This window comes from Sciurus carolinensis, chromosome 5, assembly GCF_902686445.1.
Source record: "Sciurus carolinensis chromosome 5, mSciCar1.2, whole genome shotgun sequence".
NCBI classification, from domain to species: domain Eukaryota; kingdom Metazoa; phylum Chordata; class Mammalia; order Rodentia; family Sciuridae; genus Sciurus; species Sciurus carolinensis.
The window spans coordinates 170,920,686-170,945,260 of NC_062217.1; the positions used below are offsets into that span (position 1 = coordinate 170,920,686).

The 24,575-nt window shown below is 46.6% G+C and overlaps 1 protein-coding gene across 1 annotated transcript in view; it reads right to left on the bottom strand.

Moving 5' to 3' along the window:
- Nucleotides 1–24,575, bottom strand: part of Adam12 (ADAM metallopeptidase domain 12) — a 332,604-nt gene that overhangs the window by 229,047 nt on the left and 78,982 nt on the right. Inside the window, exon 3 of the mRNA XM_047554551.1 lies at nt 7,685–7,758. Within this exon, the coding sequence (XP_047410507.1) occupies nt 7,685–7,758 (74 nt within the window). The remainder of the gene's footprint in view (nt 1–7,684; nt 7,759–24,575) is intronic.

The following is a 24,575-nucleotide window of genomic DNA, read 5'->3' on the forward strand; positions in this document are numbered from 1 at the left end:
GTGGACGGCTCTGCTCACGGCACTTGCCCCTGGACCTCCTCTACTTATCAAAGTGCAGAGGTGGTCCCAGGGCAGGGGCTGGGCTCGTCACTGCCACTGGCCCTGGGAAACCTTGGGAGGCACGATCACTCCCCGTAGGAAGGAACATTCCACAGCTGATCATCTGCTGAGACAGGAACCCCAAACTGGAGGGATTTGTGGGCTGCCATTTTCCTGCCAGTCCCAGCACCGTCCACAAAATAAAAGCTTTCTGAGATGGTGGAAGTGTCCCTCAGGGGTCACTAAGCACTTGCACTGTGGCTACGACGATCCAGGAACTGAAGTTTTATTTTTATTTTAAATTAACTTTAATTTGAATTGCCATATGTGGCTCAGGTCTCTCCAAGAAAAATGAGAGTATGTTTCCTTCCTTATCTGTTAAAAATACAGATACCCAGGCCCTACAGCTGGGGCTCTGGGTCAACAGAGAGAGGCGGCACCAGGCACCTGCCTTCTTGACCAGCTCCCCAGTGGTCCCCACGCGGGAGCTGGTGGTCCAGGAGCAAGGCCTGCACGTCCAGGACCTCGGATTCTCTGACGCACACTGAATGGGAGCGGACTCTAGGAAACGGGTGGACGAGAGGCCGGGGGCCCAGGAGGGAGCCTGGAGGCAGAGGCTCAGTCCAGTGACCCCAGATTAGAAGTTAATGGAACCACTGCCTTGGGTTGTGACAGCTCTTTGGATACCTCAGGGCCACTGCTAATGGCTCCTCCTGGTCCACCCGCTGCAGACTGGTGCTCTCCAGCTCAGTCGCCAGCCACTGCCAAACTTAGGACAGCTGCAGACAACCAAAGGAAGGCCACCGCCGTTCCGCCTGACAGCGCCCACTGGCCACCTCCAGAACGGACTCTGGTGAAAGCATCCGCCTGCTCAAGGGGCGCAGGACCTGGCCACCACCATCTCCACCACATCTGTGTCCCTGGCCACTGCTCAAAGGCAAGTCCTTGGTCCTTTTTCCAGGGCTCTCTATTCTGGTCACAGACGCCACTGTCCTCCGGGGCTTGGTGCACAGGAACCACCCTCGATGTCTTCCCTTCCATCTCCCCACGTTCAGTCCTCACCGCGTTCTGTCCCTTCTGCCCCCTGGACACTGAGCCTCCTCCACCTTCCCCCAGACGCTCCCACGGCTCTAGCCACTCCTCTGCCCTGGACGGCCACTCTTCCTCCTCCAGCCCAGTCTTCCCGTGCGGCCAGGAGAGTCCTAGGAAACTGAGTCCTGGCAAACCACTGCCGTGCTTACAGGCCGGCTCTCCAGGGTACACCACTGTCCTTGTGAAAAGGTGCAGATGACCCCATGTGGTCTGGCGTCCTCTCCCGCTCTGTCTGCCACTCTCCTCCTGGCTCGCTAGCACAGTGCCCTCCTAGTTTCTGGAATGCTCCTTCTTCCTCCCTCAGGACCTACACATGCCCTCTGTATCTGGTTTGGCCCTATTCACGCACAGCTTAAGTGCCATTTAATGACATGGCCTCCTTCTCCAGACCGGGCGAGGGCCCTGCGCTTTCCTTCCTTGGCCCTGGGCGTGGCTATCATCCAGGTATTGTTTTGCGATGACCTGTTTAGTGCTGGGTTCCCTGACTCACCTACGAGGGGCGAGGCTGCTCGCTCGCTTCTGTCTCCAGGGTCAATCGCAGTGTCTGGTCATTCAAAATCTGTGAGTAGATGGTCAGGGGAGGGGGCGAACGAACAAACGATCTCACTGTTGTGTCAAGAAAGATCCTGACACAGGTCTGTGAACGGGAGAAGGGACGCCGAGACATGGAGTCATGAACTAAACGGTCATGTGTCTGAGGTGGTCTCCTCCTCATTCCATCAATATTTAGAGCCACCGAGCAGATGAGACCAGCAGTTCCACGGGTAGGTTGGGCTGCTTCTGCGAGAGGCGATCCAGAAGGACCTTAGGATGGCACCTCTCGAGGACGTCAAGTCTATGAAATGAAGATCCTCAAAGCAACATGAACCCCAGGGAGGAACCTGGCCAATCCTGCGGGTCTCGTCAGGACTGAGATGTTCAGCCATCTCCAAGACCTACGGTGACGAGTGGGCATAGCCTGGTTTTCATCAATTTAGAAGGTGTGGAGTGAAACAGTGAAGCCAAGGGTGTGGCTGGGTATCGTGGGCCCACAGGAAAGGTCGCTGAGTCGTTCACACCCGCCCCCCAAAACCAGCCTGAGTCCTCATCTCTCACCACCACTGCGCAGACCAGGACACGGAGAGAGCGGGAGCAGCGTGCTGCTGGAAGCACAGCTGGCTTCAAGGCTTTTCTCCTGGAATTGTTTCACATCCCCTTCAGGATAATGTCCTCAAACCCTTGGTGACTCACATCCAGCTTGGTTCAAGTCATTCAGTTTCCATCATGCACTCATGTGATAAGTGCTAATCAAGGGCCTGTGACAAGCCAGGTAGTGGGAAAAGTGGTAGAGGTGTTGGGGGCATTAAGACCCTACCCCTAAGCTGGGCAGAGTGCTACACACCTGTAATCCCAGTGGCTCGGGAGGCTAAGGCAGGAGGATCACAAATTCAAAACCAGCCTCCGAAACTTAGCAAGGTCCTAAGCGACATAGTGAGACCCTGCCTCAAAATAAAAAATAAAAAGAGCTGGGGATGTGGCTCAGTAGTTAAGTTCCCCTGGGTTCAATCCGTGCTACCAAAAAATAAAATAAAATAAGACCCTGCCCCTGACCTCGGTGATGTCCCTGTTTTATGGGAGAAGACAGGCATGTCCAAAGGTGGCAATGAGAACACAGTAGTCATTGGTTCTCAGCTGTGGCGCACAGGGTGCAGGATCCGGGCTCCCAGTTCAGGGCCCGCTGTATCACCCCACAAATGTTTTGGTGACTGTCACCTATCTCAGCAGCCACATTGTCTCCAGGGCTCTTGTTGAGCTTGCAGGTCTCATTTGTGTGAATTACTAGCGAACATCCCCTGAACTCGCAACACTTGTTTATTTACTTATTTTTGTTAACCCACGCACAGGACTTCGTATCTGTCCCACTAGATCTCATCTTGTTAGTTTTGGCCTATTGATCCAAACTCTGAAATCTCCATAATCCAGATTTGGCTGCCTGGAGCACAGCGGTCCCCCAGCTTTGTGTTGCCAGGGAATGTGATTAGGCCTCCTTTTCACATCTTCCTAGAGACGCCTGACACACAGCCCTGCAGCCACCAGCAGCAGCAGCAGCACAGCTGCCTGACACAGGTCGGGTCAGTGTTCACAATGGGCTAACATCCTCTGGATTGTCTCTTAGCCAGCTCCTGACCCGTCCAGTGCCATCTCCATACTGACCACATCTCTCTATTCAGCACATGGTAGTCTGAAAGATGAACAAAAATACATGCCCTGCCAAACATTTGTGTCCAATGTTTGATGATTTTTAAATGTCCTTTCTACAGTTGTTCTAGAATGTACTGTAATTAAAGTTGCTCCTGAAGAGATGTCTGGTATCATTCCAGACAGAATAGAAGTCAGTGCTGAAGGGCTTCCAGCCCAGAGACACATCAGTCCAGTGGGCATGGCCTCCCCACGGCAGCTGACGTCCACGGTGCTGGGAGCCAGGCTTGAAGACAGAGTGCCCGCCGGGCTTGAGGGAGGCAGGCAGTGTGATGTATGGCCCTCACTTTTAATTACCCTAAACTGGAAAGCGATGGCAGAGCTGGCCTGCCTGTCCAATAAACCATTTTGATCAAAGATACACAGAGCACCTGCGAGCAAGGGCCTGAGAGTCCACGGGGATCCCGCTGAGTTATGGAAGTTATAAGCCGCCTGCCCTCCCTCCGCAGACAGCAGTGAGGAAAAGCGCTTCCCCGGGGAGTCCGGGAAGCGGGTGTTCCTTTAAACATTCAATTATGCTGTACAAACAGATTTAAGTGAGCAGACCATCAGCACAAGTTAGGGATGCTAGAAGGCAAATAAAACAGAGTCCCTGGAACAACTATTTATTAGAAGTTGGGCCCTGCTCCGTGAACTGGTTTACCATGGTAGCGTTTCCGAGGAGGGATAATGAGGTGACTTTCTTTCAGCATTAGCCTTAGAGTATAGATCTTATGACTTAAGGAACTGGGGCCTCATTTATTTAGGTTTTAATTTCTAAGCAAATTTTTTCCATTAAAACCAATTTCTAGACATTCAAAGACAATATTCAATGGGTAGGCCTATTTTGCCCTTTGGAAGTTTCTGGAGGCTTATAAAGGCCTTTCAAAGTAGCCTTTCCCTGTTTTCTTTTTATGAATCATAAACACTTAAGCCTTTTTCTTTTCAAGTATTTTCAAGTTTTTATGACAGTTTCTCTTTCAAAACAAAAGCTTTTTTTCTAATTTCAAAAGTAATATTTTCTTCTTGTGAAATGTTAAGACAATAAGACTTTCATAATCATACTACTGAGAGATCTGTGTCATGTGTATAGTTTTAAAACAAATACCATGTGAACTATTTTCTAACATATTTATATTGATTGCACTATAAATTTCTTTGCAAAGATTTAGTTCTTCACTTTTAACTATCACATAGTATTCTGCTCCATAGCTGAGCCATAATTTATTTAATTAAATCCCTATCAATGAGATTCTAAGTAAAACATTCTGCAAAGAACATCCTTGAACTCAGGGCTGATTCCTGGCCCACAGGCACTGAAGCAGCATGCCAACAGGTCAACCTTCCGTGGTCCAATCAGAGTGGTCAGGCCTTCTACTACACTGGTTGTTAGATATGTAAATGGCCTCTGCTTATATTTTTAGCATTGGGTTCTTATAGCTTCATTTGAATAAGCTTTCTGTTCTATTGCACCAAAGGCTATGCAAATTAAAAATTACATTATAAACCAGTGATTTATACCTTTTGTGTCTGATAGCATTAAAAGCTAGTAGCATAAAAGCATTTCACTTTATTAATAAAATTGTAGATTTTTTTGGTGTTCATTGCCTCAGGAATTTTCCATTTGAAATAGATGTATAGACTCTTTCGAAAACAATTGTCATTCTGAAGTATTTGGGAAATGCATTATTAAAATAGTAATATTGGCATGCTTTATGAAAATATTACTTTTAACAGAATGCGATTCTTCAAATTGGTACAAGTAGTATTACTAAAATAAAGCTACAGGATATCATATTTTTTTTAATGTCAGCTGACAAAGCAATTGGGAAGAGAGAAATAAATTGAGAAAAGATGGTTTTATGTTTTCGACTTTTCTAATTTCAAGATTATCTTATATGAAAGGCCCAGGATTGGAAGGGAGCAAATTAACACACCTTTTAAAATAACATTTTATACAAATTAGTCCTGGCCCAGTTGTCGATGTATATTGTACTATCTGCAGTAATGAAAGGTAAATCATTTTCTCAGGGAACCGTGAATGAGGCTATTAAACCACTTTACACACTCAGAGGACCAGATGGGCTCTGAGAAGTCATTTCTACCTGGAAAAGCATGTTCCTTATGAAGCTAAATGAAGACATAGTATATAAAGTCACACAAAGACTACAATATCAGAAAGACCAAAGAAGAAAAGCCTTATTTGTGAGGACATAATCTACCTTAGCATGTACCATGTCAACCAGGGTTATGTTAGAAGGAGTATTTTTTTTTTTTAATTCTTTGTTCCTTCTTTTTCCTCTACAGTGTTCAATTTTCTGCTGGTGTTCCTTTTATAGTAAAAACAAATAACTTCAGGACTTTATTAAGGTTATTTCCGCTCCTCTACCTGCAGTCATAATACCACCTACAAAGTTTAGGATCAGCCTCCCCCAAGTTGGGCACCACAACCCTGCCTAACAATAGGGTCAGTCACAATTCAGCTGCCAATCATAACAACCCCACTGAGTGCATGCGTGGCAGATGGAAGCCCTCCCTCTGCTCTTTCGAGGAATACCTAGCTTCCTCCATGGAGATGTTTTCAAAAACACATAGAAACAGTAATTTAAATTAGACTAGAAAAGGCAAATGAAGGGAAGGGAGGGGGAGGAATAGGAAAGACGGTAGAATGAATAGGACATGACTTTCCTACGTTCATGTATGAATACATGACCAGTGAAACTCCACACCATGCACAACCACAAGAATGGGATCCTAAGTTATATTCCATGTATGTAGATATGTCAAAAATACACTCTACTGTCATGTCCATTTAAAAAGAGCAAATAATAAAATAGAAACAGCAATTTATAAAAATGTAAATGCCCCCACAATATTCTTACATGAAAACAAGGAAAGAAAGACCATCAAAGGGTTTGTTTTCCTAAGAGAGGCACCAGAAGCAGCAACAGTTTCTAGTTCACATCCCTGCTTATTCCATATGCGTGCTGCAATCTCTATTTTAAGATCATTGGCACCAGAAAAGCTAAAACACATTACTTATTTATTGTTGACGAAGCTTTAGATCCATCTAATGGTGAGGGGTACACATGTAAGATAAAAATAAATAAAGAGGCGTTTTTGCCCTATTTTCAAGTTCTGGATCAGTTTTAGTGAATGTTGTCTCTACCATCACAAATAAACTGAGTATTCTCCTTTGGGTGGTAGGGGGAGGCAGATTATGGATCCCGAGGAGGAGGTCATATGATTTTATGTGACTTTATATACTCATGGCACCAGAGGCCACACGCTAGGATGGCCATGAGTGGTCCCTTTCCTCTGACTTGCTCAGTATCCTCAAATCACAGCTCTGATAAAAATGACCTGACTTTTTACATAAAGATGCTGACTGGAGTTTGTATGATTTCGTATCTCTTGGGGGAACTCCTTCCAGAGGATTCCCATCCACACCATCAATTCAGCAAAAACGGGTGAGGAGAGGAACCCACACACTGGAAGAGTGAAGTGCCACTTTGCATCGAGCCCCAGGAGGTTGGCTGACAGCTCCATCTCTGACTGCCACGCAGAAGGGCTTCCTAACTGGACGCTAGTCCAAAGGAATGGGAAGGGCCCTCTAGAGTTGAAGAATTTGTGGGGACAACCAGAGTGTAAGGAACAACACAAACAGGAGCAGAAACAGCTTCTCCTGGAAGCCATGCAAATATGTAGTAATATCCATATTCTCTGGGATAAAATATAAAACCATTTTCCGGAAATTTATATGATTTTTCCAGAAAAGTGTCAAATTTTTAAATGAAAAAATAAAGTTTATACCACTGGAGACAAGCTTTGAAAGATAAAATAAACTCTTGGTATTTCCCAGGGATGAAAGAGTTTCTACCTATTTGAAACTATCCCTTCTCTCTTTTTTTGCAGTGCTGGGGATTTGAACCCAGGGCCTTGTGCTTATGAGGCAAGCACTCGACCAACTGAGCTATATCCCCAACCCAGAAACCATCCCTTCTTATACAACTCAGGAACTACCTATGGAACACTCTTATCTGAATGAGCTAGAGATGCTTAAATTCTTCCCTTGAAAAATCAGCCTGAAAAAAAGAAACATCCGAACAATGAGAAAACCTGCTGAGTTATCAGGTTTTTCAGAGTGATAAAATTCTTCATTTTTTCCTCTGGGTAATTGTTTAAAGTTAACTTCATCCTCCAATCTGAATCTGGACTACAGACCCAGGCATGGAGTTTGCTTCTCTCAACGCCAACACATATCACACAGTACTTCCCAGTCACGTTGTCTTAACTTGGTCCTGTCATTCCATAAACAAGGATTAGCTTGACTTACTCATTTCTTTCCAGATTTATGACCAGTTCTCTGCTTTCCAGTTGCATGTGGACATTCAACACTTCTGGATGATCCTGAAAGGTAAACAAGAGGGGTTGGTTGAAAACATTGGGCTTTGACTTGCCAACATCAGGCTGTGCTCCACTGGCAGTCAGCAGAGGGAGAAAAATCCACATTCCCCTAAGGAACATTCGGAGACTCCAAGTACGGAAGAGCAGAGCAGAGCTGGAACCGTGACTCAGGCCCTGATGTGGCCTCAACACCCACTCCTTCCCTCATGGACTCTCGGGCCTCTTCTCCCTTGGACATGGCCCATCGATTCCTTCCTCGATCCTCCCTGCCTCTAGGAAGGGCACCTTCCTTTCCCCAGCCGCTTAGGACTTCCACCAGAAGTCGTCTGCAGCCCCCCACCCTCACCAACTCCATCAATCCATGAGGAAGTCCTGCTGAGAGGCCCATGAAGTTCCACTGCTGGTGTCCAGCAGACCACCGTAGTCTTTCACCCAGGATTCCTGCAAAACCTTCCAACACAGGCCCTCTGTGCTGGCTTCCCATCCATTCTCCAATGACAGTGTAGGGGTACCTTTAAAATCACCCCCTGATCAATCCACCCCTGCTTGAAACAAACCACACTGACAAGACACCAACACTTGAACACAGTCTGCACCTCACCTGTCTCCACACCCACCTACACCACTCTTCCCCTGGCTCACCTGGCGCTAGCCCCTGGCCTTGCCGGCTCCTCTCGAGATAAGAACCCAGGTGCAGTTCATTCATGAAGGATGAGGTCTACCTAAGAAAAGCCAAACGCCACCACAGCCCTGTGTGCAAATGAAGGTTTCTTAGAAGTTTAAGAACGCGTCAGGGAGGCACCCCGTACAGGCACCGCGCCTCGCAGGCCCCTGGGTCTGTCCAGTCAGCACAGTGCGAGCACCTCAGGTGGCCGCTGCCTTGCCGATTGCAGTCACCACGTTAAATGAGAGCCAACTTCAGTGGCATTGGCTTTTTTTGCCTTTGCTTTGTGAATTCTTTTGTTTCTCTGCTTTTATAAGAGCTGTGAGAATAAAATATTTATATGTAGTTTTCTAATATTCCATATCTGAAAGGCACTATTACTGCTCGGAAGTTCAAGAGACATTTTAAAAATACAATGAATTAACTAACCACATGTGACACTTAAGACAAAGTGGACTATAAATTCCAAATAGGCTACATTAAAATAATTAGTGAAAAATGAAACAAGATTTGAAAAACCCACAACCGAAGGGCACATGAGTTCTGGGGAAATGTCAAGGCCCCGCTAGCTGGCGCACACCACTGAGGGGAGTCCTAAACCTCCCTTCCTGGGGCGGCCGTTTGACACTTCTCGTGGTCTCACTGTGTCTAATATGGTGGCCATTGCCACGCAGGGTTATTTAAATTAAAATAAAATAAAATTCAGCTCATCGGTTGCACCAGACGCATTTCAGAGCACGACAGCTGCACGCGGCAGGCAGACAGCGCAGATGTGGAGCACCCGCACCTGCGCGGAAGGTCTTCTGGCAGCTGCAAAGGGGCGGGAACACCAAGACCTGCCTGGGCCATTGCTGCCTGCGTAGCAGTATTCTAACAGCTGGTGTGTTCAGGTGCTGCAGCTGTGTGAGCCCAGGGTGGGGTTCAGCGTGCCTGCGGTGCCTCTCCTACGTAACTATCACCATCTGTATAAGATGCTATCTTCTGTATCACAGGAATCTACATATTGTAATGACAGAAAATAATATCCTTTTAATTGACGGATGATAATATTTTAAATAATGACTTGAGCTTGAGTTAAACAGGGGAATTCCCATATACATGAAATCTTTGTGCATTTTTCTGGGTTTAAACAGGTTGTTTTATGGATCCATTCTGGCAAAAGATTACATAAACACAGTTCTTAGTTTTTGTATTTTGACACTGGTATTGATAAGAACTGCATGGATTTCTGAACTTTTAAAATTAATATTACTATTCAATCCTATGTAACATTAAACATACACCACATCCTTGTAACAGTGCGTGAGAATGTTTTTGTTTGTTTCTGTGTCTGTCAGGGATTTTTCCCTATGTACTTAACTGACCCTCAGACTTAATTACCAACACTTAACCAATGTTTCCTCCAGGGTTACAATTTGGACTCATTAATCATATCTTAGAAAAACTAGATTATTAATTATGTTTACAATAAAATATTAAAACAAAAATATGTCTCCATATTCTGTCAAGATGTGCCCAAACACCATGTGTATGTATCCTCATGTGTATAACTGTTTTACCTATGTGTATTTATAAATATTACTTTAGTTACAAATTGTGCTTGCCTAAGCTATTGATACACAAAGTACCATCTTAAAGAGAAATCCTGAAAATTGTATTTGTAAATAAAAATAAAGTACCAGGGATACAGCTCATTGATAGAGGAAGTACTTAGCTCTGGGTTTGATCTCCAACACCACCAATAAATAAATAATCTGCAGCACCCTTTTCCCTAAAATAATTGAGCGAGTTTAAATATTAACATTTGTGCTAATTCCACATAAAGTACCTACAAATGCTATTATAACATGCCAACATCAACATCTTTCAAAAGAATACATTTTCTTCCAGGAAGATGAGAAAATCTCTGTGTCCATTTTAGTGGATGTATGGGGAATACAGGAAAAATCCAATGGAGAGAGAGAACAGAGCACTACTTTGATTCAAAACCACTAATTGCATTAGACCTCTTAGTTTAAAAGCATGCATTCATTCCATTTTCTCTTGGTTGTTAGCCACTGGAGATAATGAACTGGTACTGGTTAATGCACCATTCCTATTCTTAAAAATGATATATTGATTATCCTAATGGAACTGTGTCTTGTGCTGAATGCTTAAGGAACTGCATTTGCTGAATAAATCCGTTAAGTGCTAATCAATAGACCAGACATCTTTGGGCAATAATTATAATTCTATCTTTTAAGTTGGGGAAAGTATATCCTAAGGAGTATTTAAAATGTCTGAGGCTTTAGAAAACAACAATACACTAATTGCCAGGGCACCTTCCACCCAGCTGAAAGCAGAATATGACCAAAATGTTAGGAGCTCTCTGGGGTGTCAGGGTGGGGTCTCTGGGGTGGGGTTTGCACATCTTTGCCTCTGTTAGTGGACAGAGGTTCCCTTCACACCACGTCCTCATGAATATTTGACAAAATTTTAATGTTAGTCAAGACCAGTCTGCTGAGTGTGCAATTGTGCCCCTGGGTTTTAGCTTCTGTGTCCCTCATCAGTAAGAGGCCTCAGGTCTGGTGCTCCTGGGACCTCCTCTTCCCGGGAAGGCCAGCTCCTGCGTCGGACCCCTGCCCTTCCGCTGTTTCTGTCCTTGTCTCATCCCTGTTAATCCCTCTGTCTTCTGGGTGCTACTCCTGCCTGTGTGTGGGTCCTTCCTCCTCCCATGGCTGTCCTTTCACCCCTCCTGTGTGTTGGTGAAAGAGAGACTTCATTTTAATAAACCCCTCCATGATCTAAATTTTCTGTGCCTCATTTGAGAAATTCTTCCCTACTCCTAGGTCAAAAAGCAGCCTGTGCTGCCTTCTAAATAACAAACAGCTCTGCCTTTCCCACGGAACCTCCTCCATTGAACTTGGCTTTGTGAGCGGTAGACAGGAGGAGGCCACCTGCACTTTTAAAATCTGGCAAGCGAATTATCCCAGCACTGCATGGTAAAGCATCTGTCTGCCCTCTCCCACCCTGTCACAGCCTGTCTCCCTGCTTTCCACGTCCCCTGCCACCCTCTGCTAATGGCTATAGCTGTATCACAAGTCCTAGCATCTGGGAGGGTGGCCACAGCCATTGCCCTACCATCTCCAGCTGCCCTTGTTGAGAACTCGGCCCTCAGGCTTCCTGGCCAGGACCCGTCCCTTCTCAATGACAGCTTTTCTGATCTCCCGTTCTCTTCCATGTTCCATGTCACCACAATAAGTTCAAGGGCAGACCTCTCTTATTTGTTCTCCTCTGCACATCCTCCTTAGGAGAAAGGAGTGTTCCCTCGCGCTCTCTTCTTCTTGGCAGGGTTCTTTCTCATTTACCTGCGCACACTTGTCTTTCTCCAGGTTGGAGACAGCAGGCAGGGAGCCATCCAGGACCAGGAACAGCACGGAAAAGAGGCCAGGGGAGAAAATGGGGCCGGAAGCTAGGGCGCCGTCAAGAGCAGTCAGTGGAACCAGGAGGTGCTTCCCAAAAAAGGCCCACAGAGAGACTGGACGGGATCTGTGGGCTGAACATCCCAGAGAGAACAGGGCCACTTCCTATGGGATGTTGGGCAGGGGGAAGGAGAAAGCTGTGCAGAGAATCACTGGACCTTGGAGGCAAGTTCTCTTCAACACCAGTGACAAAAGTCAGCAACACAAACAGCTTCCTCCAGAGGCTTAAGGAAGACATTCTGTAAGTTTTAGAGGATCAGTGAAGCCAGGCACGGTGGTGCACGCCTGTAGTCCCAGCGGCTCTGGAGGCTGAGACAGGAGGATTGAAAGTTCAAAGCCAGCCTCAGCAACAGCGAGGCACTGTCTCTAAATAAAATACAAAACAGGGCTGGGGATGTGGCTCAGTGGTCGAGTGCCCCTGAGATCAATCCCCTGAATAAAAGAAAAGGATGAGTGAATCGGGATTTTTCTTCTTGCAGTGCCTCTTAAGCACGTGCGAGAATGTGCATGTCCACGTGTGTCACGTGTGCTCATGTTATAATGCAGGCCCCCTCGGACATCCCGATTTCTTATCCAGTGTTTTATCAGTTCTCACTGTTCCCCCTTTCTCTCCACCCTAACTCCACCCAAGACTCAGCTCCAAGTCCCTGACTGGGGCGTGTGGGCTGGGAGATAAATCCCACGGCTGACTCAGCATTTTCCCAGGGTCTTCCTTTCCTCCCAGCTTTGTCCCTGGGTCACATTTACCAGACACTCTACCTTAGAGGTGCATGTCTCCAGAAATGAGTTTCAGCAGGCTCCCCTGGGGGCAGGACCAGGCCAGCCTGCAAGGAAGGACCTGGCCAGGCCGGTGGCTCCCTCCCAGGCCCTCTGCTGCCTGTGCTGCTGAGGGGCCCCACAGTGCACCGGGCCGGGGTGGTCTACCGACTGCAGTATTTACAGATGGCTAAGAAGTGATTTATGGATCAGCCATGATTCCTTCTTCCTCTTGGCATCTCAGAGCCTGTCGTCCTGCCCTTTAATTTGTGTAATTGGGAAACCACCCAAACTTGAATTTAAACTATTTCACCCATAATGACTGTAAAATTTCTGTCCATACGAGTAGATTTACACAGATACAGAGATATATATCCCTATTATTTCCCTCTGATGGACAGGGCGATGCACAGGATCCTCTCCTCGGCGTTTGTCCTTAAAGCATATCCACTTTCCAATGACTTAGGAAAATCTGACCCTGATCATGAAGTTAAAATTATGGGCATCAGAATGGCAGCAGGGTTGGTGGGCAGGAGGGAGTCCCCACTCGGTGGCCATGTCCACTCCTGTGGCATCCTCTAGGACATCCTTTCAAAGACTGTGGCCCGTTCTGAGTCAAAGCCATTCATCTTACCTGTCGATACTAGAAGCTCAGAGGGCTTTAATTTTCCAGGCAGAACAACAATATTAAAATACTGCATCCAAGGGAACTCTGAAATAACCAGATCCCTCTCCAGCACTAAATAAATGCTTCAGACTGCAGCCCTGGCATTCATGGGACACCAGGGAGTCATTCATTGCTATGAATATTTAGAGGCAATCTTGGTCACCACTTGAATATTAGTGTGCTGGTTCCAGAGCAGAAGGAGAGGCACATGGTGGAGTTCAGAGAGGACACAGTTGAACCAACTGCAGCACAATGTGAGAAGGAGCCAGAGCCCTGCAGCACTGTCATGGGATGTCCCTGGCTTGGGCCCCTTAGTTATCAACATAAGTGATGATGATTTTTACTTGTGAATTGTTCATTTTTTTTTTTAAGGTGGAAAACTGACATTAGCAAACAACTTGCCAAAATGTGCAGGATTACACATTCTTAGGAGGAAACTGCTTTTGAAAGATACGTAATGTAGTTTTAGGTTGTTTGTGGGTTGTTGCTGGACATCCGGAGCATGGAATCTTCCCTCCTTCTGTGCTCAACCACCTCCCCTTCCACCCAGGGAAAGACACCCGCGTCCTCCTTTGGCCCAGCACTCCTGACCCTGTTGCTCGGGGTGATCAGCAGTCCTGAGTCTGCAGCAAACCCTTAGATCTGTGTGGCTGGGGTTCAAGTGGCTTAAGGCCTAGTGAAGCCATCTACCCATTTCTGCTCTGTCTCCTGCTGCATCTGAGAGCTGTGGGAGGGCAGTCCATGAGACCTCACGTGCCCCTGGGGACCACAGTGACTCTGTCCACCCTGCACTCTCCTCTAGGAGTTGCAAAGTCTCTGGTGTAATTCCAAGTCTTTGATCCATTTTGAGCTGATTTTTGTGCAGGGTGAGAGATAAGGGTCTAGTTTCATTCTTCTGCACATGGATAACCAGTTGTCCCAGCACCATTTCTTAAAAAGGCTGCCTTTTCTCCCATGCACGTCTTCGGCACCTTTGTTGAGGACCAGTGACTGTATCTGTCTGGGATTGTCTCTGTGTGTTCTATTCTGTACCATCAGTCTGTGTGTCTGTTTTTATGCCAGTACATGCAGTTTCTGTTACTGTAGCTCTGTAGTATAATTTGAAGTCAGGTATTGGGAAGCCTCTGTGACTTAGACTTGCGTTGGCTATTCTTTGGGTCTTCTCTTCTTCAGAATGAATTTTAGGGCTCTCTTTTCTAGTTTTGTGAAGACTGTCACTGGAATTTTGATGGGATTGCATGCAGCTGTAGATTGCTTTTGCCAGTATGGACATTTTAACACTATCAATTCTGCCTGTCCATGAACAAGGCAGTCTTTCCATCTTCTAGTGTATTCTTCAATTTCTTCTACGGTTTCCATTGTGGAGGTCTTTTACTTCCTTGATTAGATATATTCCTAGGGTTTTTTTCTTTTTTTTGTTGAGGCTATCTTGAATGGGATTGTTTTCCTAGTTTCTATCTCAGCAGATTCGTTATTGGTGTATAGGAAAGCTACTGATTTTTGTAGGCTGATTTTGTAATCAGATCCTTGGCTGAATTTGTTAATTTGCTCTAGCGCTCCTCCGGTGAAGCATTTTGGGTCTTCTGAGTATAGGATCCTATCATCTACCAACAGTGATAATTTGACTTCTTTCTATCTTATTTTATTGGTTTTATTTCCTTCTCTTGCCTAAGTGCTCTGGCTAAAATTTCTAGTACTATAGTAAATAGAAGTAGTGAGAGTGGACATCCTTGTCTTGTTCCAAAATTTAAAGAAAACACTTTTGGTTTTTCCCCTGTTCACTATGATGTCAGCTTTGGGTGTGTCATATATAACCTTTATGATGTTGAGGTAAGTTCCTTCTACCCCTAGTGTCTTCAGTACTTTTATCACGAATGGGTGTTGAATTTTGTCAAAGGCCTTCTCTGCATCTATTAAGACGACTAAGTGGCTTTTGTCATTAATTCCATTTAAGTGGTGAACTACATTTATTGACATGCGTATTTTAAACCATCCTTGCATTTCTGGGATAAAACCAACTTGGTCATGATGTACAATCTCCTTAATGTGCTGTTGAATATGATCTGCTAAAATTTTATTAAGGATTTTTGCATCAAAGTTCATCAGGGATATTAGTCTGAGGTTTTCTTTCCTTGCTGTGTCCTTATTTGGTTTTGGTATGAGCAATACTGGCTTCACAGAGTGAATTTGGAAGTGTTCCATTTCTTTATATTTCATGGAATAATTTGAGAAGCATTGGCATTAGTTCTCCTTTAAAGGTCTGATAGAATTCAGCTGAGAATCCATCTGTTCTGGGCTTCTCTTTGTTTAAAGGCTTTTTATTACTGCTTCTATCTCATTCCTTGTTATCAATCTTTTAAGGGTTTCTAAGCCCTTTTGATTTAATTCTGGCAGAAATGTGTCCATTTCTTCTAGGCTTTCCAATTTATTGGAGTATATGTTTCAAAAAAAGTCCCTAATGATTCTCAGGATTTCTGTGATGTCTGTGGTAATTTCTCCTTTTTTATCTCTAATTTTATTAACTTGGGTCTTCTCTCTTTTTCTTTTGGTTAGTTTAGCGAAGGGTTTATCAATCTGGTTTTTCTATCGAAAAAACCAACTCCCCGTTTCATCGTTCCTTTGTATTTTTTTATTCTCTATGTCATTGACTTTGGTCATGATTATTTCCTTTCTTCTGCTGGCTTTGGAACTGGTGTGTTCTTTCTTCGAGGGCCTTGAGATGCACCATCAGGTTGTTTATCTGGGATTTTTCTAAGTGTTCGATGTTAGGTATTCAGAGTTATAAACTTTCCTCTTGGCACTGCTGTCAGAGTGTCCCAAAGGCTCTGGTATGTTCTGTCACTATTCTTGCTTGATTCTAAGAATTTTTAAATTTCCCCTCTGATTTTTTCTGTCACCCCTTTGTCATTTAAAAATTCAGGGGCTGGGCTGGGGCTCAGTGGCGGAGCGCTTCCCTGGCAGTGTGAGGCTGTGGGTTCCATCCTCAGCACCACAGAAAAATAAAAAAATTAAATAAAATAAAGGTATTATGTCCATTCACAACTAAAAAAAAAATAAAAGAAATGTATCATTTGAGCTCCACATGTTGATTTGGTTTCTGTAGGTTCTTTTCCCCTTTGGTGTTGATTTCTAATTTTATTCCATTTTGATCAAATTAGATGCAAAGAATTTTCTTGATTCTTAAAAATGTATTCAGTTGCCTTGTGGCCTAAAACACGGTCTGTTACACACTGATTCTGGAGCCAACACCAGCACTCTTGTTCCCCTGGTGAGTTCACAAGTTGGGTTGGAAGAGGGACATGACCGGCGACTCAACAAGGCAGTCTGGAAAGTCCTATTGGATGCAGATGTCTCAACCTTCACACACCTGAAATTCAGTTTTTATCTTACACTCCCTCCCCGTCCATCACAACGGAGGAAAAATCCACCCCAGGTTTCCACCAGAATTCCCCAGCTTGGTGATGCTCTTTCTTAAGGGTCATTAATGGTGACCTGTCATACTTAGAACGAAGCCAAAGGCCTGGAACCCCTGCCCCATGCTCAGTGGGAGCCCATCCCCAGCTTGCTCACTGCTGGACGGGCCAGGCCCAGCTCTCTGATCCTGCTGATCTTCCTGGAGTGCCCTGTCTGCGTGCTCTGTGTGGCCGATCCACCAGCGGCCTGCCTGGCCCTCGCTGCCTCTGAGAGGCCCTGACGTCTAGCGGGGCAGTAGGCGCCTGCCCAGCAGTTCTGCCTCTTCCTAGAGTATTTCATCATCTGCAGTAATTCGTTAGATTTTATTTTACTTGTTTATGGTCTATCTCCCCCAGGAAAATAGAAACTTTGCAAGGCGGGGCACTTATCATCCGTGTCCACACGTGCTCCCCTGTCAGAGTGTGGCCCCTGCGGACGCCTGTGGGTGAAGGACATAGGTGGGAAGCTTGGGAGCTGGCAGGAGAACACGGTCTAGGGGAGAGGAGAGACCCCAGGCTGCAGACTTCGCCTCCGGAGGCGTGAGGGCCCTCAGGATGCTCCTCCAGGGCACACGCTGTCCCTGAGCAGGAGGCTGCTGTCCTCCTCTCAGACCCTGACAGGCCACCTGCCCAGTCCTAGGAGGCTGATGTTCCCAAGGGACCAGAGTGGCTGTACAAAGGATCCAGGCACAGCAAGTGAGGAACCCAGGCCTTTGAAAGTAGCCTTGCCATAGAGAGGAGGCAGGGCTCCCTCCCTCTCTCCTTCCCTCCCTCTCTCCCTTGAGGGGCGAGAACCCGGCACACACCACGTGAGCGTACTACTCTCTCACAGCTCTGTCCCCAAGGGAGCTGGATTTCTTACACTCATACCTGAGACTGGATAAAAAATGACCAATACACTCATTCCTAGCCTGGTCCCCAGTGTCCTCAGCTCTCTAGAGAGAATTCTGGGTAATCCTGCTCAGTTTCTTTGGACCTTAAAGATTAAAAATCCAGAATAGGACAGAGAGACACAGAGAGAGGCAGCAGAAGGAGGAAAGGAGTTTTAATAAAATGTGAATCGATATAAAATCCAAAGCAAAGAGTGGAGGGGTGGGGTGGAGAGCATCGGTAGTCAGGGCCATGAGGGGGGTGGTGTGGAGGAGGCAGGGTTGGGGGGTGAGGCTCTGCCTCCTCGTGCTGACCACCCCCCCCCCAGAACCCTGAAACGGGTCATCTTACTTGGCAAAAGGACTGTGAAGGTGCGATTAAGTTGCACCTTGGGACCAGGACATTATTCTAAAATATTTGATGGGCCCAATATAACCACGAGGGTACTTAAAAGCAGCAAACCTTTCATCACTGGGGTCAGAAACAGGGAACGAGGGAAGGACCGGACCATGCTGCACACTTCAAAGATGGAGCAAGGGAGCCCAGAGCCTGGGAGGAGCTTTCCGCCACTTTCCGCCACTGCTGCAGGAGAACAGACCTGTCCTTCAGCTCAGAGAAGCGGGCAGGAGAGGGAGGGGCCCCCGCCACCACCCCGGGCCTCGGCAAAAGAAGACCCGACTTTCCTTCAACTCAGCCAGATGGAGCATCAGCTCCACCCCACCAGCCTGGACTTCTGACCCAGAGAACGGCAGATGATGAATGGGTATTGTTTCAAGTCACCCACATCAGGGCAATTTGTTATAGCAGCACTCAAAAACCAAACATATCATCCAAATATAATTGGGATGATCACTATGAGATTCAAATGATGAATGTCTGGAAACTCTCACACAGGATAAAACAACAGCACATTCTTACGGCAGAAACAGTCACAAATGAAACTGCCGCCTCGCCAGACAGGGACCAGACACCATTCCACTTGTTATTTATTGCTATTTACCCGGACTGCTCCCCTCTTGTAAAAGCTTTTCGTATTCAGATCCAAATGGGCATAATAATGTAGTTTGTTAAAGCCTTCTGAAAGGCATGTTTATTAATTGAAGGTCTATTTGGAAGCCAGGTACCAAGCTAGTCCCGATGCCTTCTTAAACGTGGAAAACAAATTGGCTTTTTTCTCCTTCCATAGGAGAAGATGATCTTATGTAATATATATTTACATCTTTATATATCTATATATCTATATCCAGTGTCATAGAAGGAGATAGAAGCTTCTAAATCCCCTGTGCAGATACAGCACGAATATGTGAATACACTTCATGCTGATGTGAAATGTTTTATAGGCAATAACTCCCATGCTTGCTTACTGATATAATCAGGATATTAAAATCTTATAAACTAACACAGAGCATTGCTTTTTGGAATGGCTTGCCTACCCTTACAAGACAGCCAGCCGTGAAATAGCACACACTGTGTTTATTAACCAGAAAACTTGGTTTCCAATTCAAAGTTCATTTATCTAGCTAATTTGATGTCTGGAAACATTCACGTACCATTTTTTTCTGCAAACCATTTCAAAACTGTCAGTCAGAGAAAGTTATTAGCTTAAGTTTCTACTTTGTTTGCATGCAAGCTCCAGAGGACACCCATTCGCATGTTGACTAAGGGCCACTTACAAAAAGCATCATTGCAATCTCTTTCAAATAAACATTAGCAGAATATAATAAGCCCTTTAAAGAATAATCCTGCTATCGATCACAGCAGCACTGCCAAGTGGCTGTGGACTAATGAAGCCAAGTGCAAACAAGTTTTTCTATTACAAACAGGATCACAGCTAATTGCTAACTTTTTGCAAACCCATTCTAATTGCACCAAGAAAATTCAGGTTTCAAGCCTCACAGAGACCTTGCAAAGAAAATTCACATTTCGCAATATTCAAACAGTCAAGTAGGAGGACTGCCAGCTTTTCCCTTGGCTTGCCTGTCCTGCTGTTTCTTCGGGTGCCGGAGACTCAGAAGCTGGAGGAAGGAGCAGGAAGAAGAGGCGGGGGTTGCAGGTAGGGTTGGTGGAGGAACCACCCCAGAGCTGGGAGAACGGAGCCTGAAAGAGCAGGGTTGGGGGTGAGGTCCAGGCAGCCCTCTTCCCCTTCTTGAGGACTCCAAGATTCAGGAAGAGCAAGGCAAGCACTTGGCTCCTTTAAGTCACCTGGCTGTTTGTGTGGTCCCTGGGAGCCACCACATGACCCTTGTGTCACTGGACTGAAAGGACACTGCACTGCCTGAGGATGTGGTTTCCATCTCCCGCCCAGCCCCTTCTGGGACAGCGTGGTCCTCAGTCAGGATATTCTGCTAAGTGAAAAATGGGATTCACGTCATTTCCTGTTAAAATAGTCCAGTCAGGAAGTCCAGTGGCACCCACGGGAAGCCTTGTCCTCCGTGTGGAAGACCTCTCTGGAGCCCAGCCCCAGTGTGTGCCGTAAACACCCTGCGAGACGGGTCCAACAGGTCTCTGCAGCAGCTCAGATCTGCAGGGTTGAGGCTCACCAGCACACTCTGCTCCTCCCGCCACACCCCCACTCCTCACCTTGTCACCAGCACACTCTGCTCCTCCCGCCACACCCCCACGCGATTCCTCACCTTGGGACACTCCTCTTTTCCACTGCCATCTTTATCCTTTGGGCCACGTTGGTACCATCTTTGGAAGCACCTCTTTCTCTTAGCTCTGTGCTGAGGGGACAGGTAAGCTCTGGCTCCTCCTCTGGACCCTGCAATTCTGCTCCTGCCACACGGTCCTCATTCCACCTCTCCTCCTGGCGCTGCTGTCAGCCAGTCCTAGACAGAGGCTCCCGCACTTGTGATGGTGGTAAGTCCCAATAAACGCACAGCAAGTTGAAAATGCCTCAAGTGAAAATGCGCTTCCTCCACATGACCTGCTGGACTCACCCCTCAGCACAGCACACCCAAGAGCAGCGGGTGTCACCTGTGGTGGCCAGGGGGACTGGGAGCATGGCTCACCGGTGCTGCTGAGAGGACAGCAGAGTGTGAAGCGAGCCCAGGAAAGGAGCAAGATTCAAATGCAAAGCCTGGTTTCTGCGGAAGGAAGGCACTCTCGTGAAATTCAGCCTCACGCTCACAGGTTGGGCCCTGAGCACTGTTCCCCAGGCTGCTTAACGCGGGGCTCAAATGCTGCTCGCTGCCCGCTTCATCTTGCTTTCCTGAGCATCCCATACACCTCGGTCTGCAATCCCTTTGGTTTATAGGGTATATAAAACAGCTAGAAGAGGGCACCTTGGATGGTCTCGTCTCTAAGGGATGAGAAACGCTTGAGGTGGCGGGTAATCTAATCTGCTTAGCGGATCCTTACGTAACGCGTACCTGCACTGAAACATCCCACTGTCCCCCATGATATGTTCAGTTACCTGCCAGTTAATTGTAACAAGTGAGAGAGCCCCAAGATGATGGCATGCGTTACAGACATGCGTGAACGCAACCCCGTTCCTCCCCTCGCCTCTCCCCCACTTTCTGAATATCCCCCAACTGTAGGCACCCAGCTGCTCCTGGCCCCCGGGCCTCTCTGATGGCTCAGGTGGACCTCTCCCCTCCAGTCTCTGCAGCTGCTCCCTCCCTGGGCTACCAGCTCCTCAAGGCCTTGGCTGATGTGGGAATCCATCAAGCTGCCAGGACACTGCTTTCTTATATTCAGAAAGCACAGTCTCGATGCTTTTTAATTCACATTACTGGTGCACCATAAAATGCTGTTCACTATTCCTTCATCGAATTTTTACATAGCAATCCTGATAGTGTGCAAAACACGGGCTGTCTTCCCTGGTAACCAATCTGGATCTCTACTAGAAAGACAGTCATTAGAATATCTTCTTGTGCTGAACAAATGAATATGGTAGCTACTTGGTTGTTGATGTTGTATGGACAGGTTAAGTACTTAGATTTGTCCTTACCATAGATGACTTTCAGATCAAAGGGGACAGTCCAGTCCTCACTGAGGTGGGGTCTGGAATGACCACATGTGCAGGCTACCAAATCCTGAACCACTTTGGGCCTCCCCGGACCAGCCCATTTGAAACGAACCCACCAGAGGAAATGTGAGAGAGAGCATTGGAGAGGTCATTGTGAGACCTGCAGGATTTCTACCAGGACGGTATCGACAGGCTCCTGGCGGACCTGATGACGAGGGTCACAGGAACGGGCTGTGATTGGGGAAGACCGGGTGGGCTGCTCAGGGCTCCCTCCCAGTCCTTCGGGGAAGAGCCAAGAGCGGCTCCCTTCCCAAGCGTGACCTTAGAAAAGTAATGCAGAACCGGGCACTTCCCAACTTAAGTGGAAAACAAAACTAAATAATATAATGTTGAGTCAACACAAGGAAAAGCAGAGGAGGAGGCAGGACAGCCAGCAGATGCAGCAGACGGGAGTGAGCACCACGTATCCGACCAGGACTTCCAAACAGGGAAACCAAAGCTCCCTTATTCTCTGGGGCTAGAATGTCATGCAGCGATTCTTGAAAAATCCTCACAGAAAATCTTTTTATTCTGCTGAAAAATCTTTTATTTGTAATGATTTCAAAGAGAACAGTTCAGAATAAATTACTAGCCAGGAGACGTCGGAACAGGATCGCGGGTATGCCTTCTCTTGGTGAGGGTGGGAGGCTCTTCACCAAAGGCGGACTAGAATGGGGCAGTCACCACCCGCTCCTCGGGATGAAGTGCTGACGCCTTATCAACAGAAAATCCGGGTTTAGTGGAGGAGGAAAGTGGTCCCAAAACCCACCGGTAGTTTCACATGAAAGTGGAACTCATCTTTCCATGACCTCCTCTCCCTCCCCACAAACGAATTCGGATCACACAGACGTGGGGTCGAACCCAAGCTTCACCACGTACGGAACATGATGACGGAACACTGTTAGCCTCTCTGAGCTCTGATCTCCTCATCTGTGAATCACCATACACCGGCTGAGAGGGTTAAGCCCACAGTCATGTCACCCCAGGGCAAGGCTGTCACATGGCTGACACAAGCTTATGCCCCTCTGCCATTTGCATTGGTCAGACCTTGGTCGCCTTGTGAATTTTTTTTTTTTTTTTTTTTTTTTTTTGTCCTCCAATCCATCACAACACACCTGTTCTTCACTTGAGTTTTCATTTTGTTGCAAGATATCTGAGTATATGTACATGCACTTATTTCTGTTCTCCTACCAGAACCGAGAAAAAGAACCACTGGTATGAACCTCATCCAAACTGCCAATCATAGTCATCTGAACGGAAAGCTAAGACCTCCCTTTCCAATAAGCCTGGAGGCCTTTATCCCTTCACCCTAAAAACACACACACCCTCTGCCCCTATTCCATCTGCTTATCCTGGAAGAATGTGTTTATAAAGGAAACAAATGAAATAAATGAAACCACGGGACATGGAGTAGACAGAAGACGAGTCCATCTTCCTTTGGACAGTCAAAGCTAAAAGTGAACTGCTGTGCAGTATGGAACAGAGGAAGGTGCAGCCCAGAGGGAGACCCTGCAGCACCCCTCCTCTGCTACAGCCCCTTCCCAGTCCTGGCAGGTGGAGGTCATGAAAGGCAGGGACTGGAGAAGCAGCAGGCTCATACCCAGCTCCAGCCCTGTGTGGGGACTAGCGGGAACTAGGTGCCAAACATTTTCCAAACTACAATGTTTGGTAGGCAGCTTTCAATTTCTTATTTTAAAATATTTCTAAATGAGGTTAAGAAGAAAAGTCATGCAAAACCATCATGCCCTGTGCCAGGCACAGCTTTTGTGGGGACTCATCAGTCCTGTTCCTTCAGATATCTTCCCCAGAGTAAGCTCACTGACCAGCCATCATCCTGTACCTGCCTGGAACCACACAGGTGCATCAGGTTCTTGAAATGCAGCCATACTTCAAATAGTTCAGATATGAGCCCCCTTCGGTCTGCACCTTCACAGTGTGCAGATGCAGCCCAGGAGAGCATTAGCTCATCTACGTGCTCCCAAGGTTTGCACGAGAACTGCTCTCACACCAGACTTTCCATGCTATACCTGCTCTGCTGGCTTTTTATCGGACCTCAGGCCTTGTCTTCTTACCTATTGATTTACCCTTTGAGATTTGACCCATAGGTCCAAAGTATTGAGAACTTGGGAAGTCATGATTCTTTAGCCAACCTAGTAGCCGCCTAGGGCCATGCCAGGTTTATTTAAGTATGAAATGCTAGTGTTGGTGTAAGGCCAAGAAACGGGTACTTTCATGCACAGCTGGTAAAAGTGTAAGTTGGTACGACCTTTTGTGAGGCAGTCTGGAAATAGTTATCATGTGCCTCAAAAATGTGCATAGCTTTGATTCAACAATTTCCCTCCCAAGAATTCATCTAAAGGAAATAACCAGAAAAGTATGCACAGATATGAGCGGCAAGATGTTCAGCATGGTTCACAGTGGAAAGACAGAAAACTCCTACACGTCCTTCCCAGGGGTGGGGTTGCAAAGTGACACAAGATCAAATGTGTGACATGCACAGTGATTAAGCTGAAGATGCAAAAATGGAGTTTTGCTTCTGGCAATGATAGCCTGAGTCATCTGAACCCATACCCCCAAGGAAAGAGAAGCTGGGGAAATATTTTAAAATGGTATTTGAAAGCAATGTAGAATTTCCAAAGCAATGAAGACTTGCGGGACCACGGCCCAGGTAGACAGGGAAACCCAAAGTGTTGTCCCAGAATTGGGGCATAGCTATCCCACTTGAGACCACTGATGGGTCTGGAAAACTCAGCAGAACTTTCGCAAACTTTCACAGGGCTAAGGGCACAAGATGGGAGAGCCTGTTAAGATGTGGCACTACAACCCCCACTCTGGGCTTGGGAGCCCAAAATGCTGTGCCCTAGAAAAGAGGACAATGAGATGTCGACCAGCTCTTACAGAGACTGAAAGCAGCTCAGTCCCTGTTCACAAGGGCCCCCAG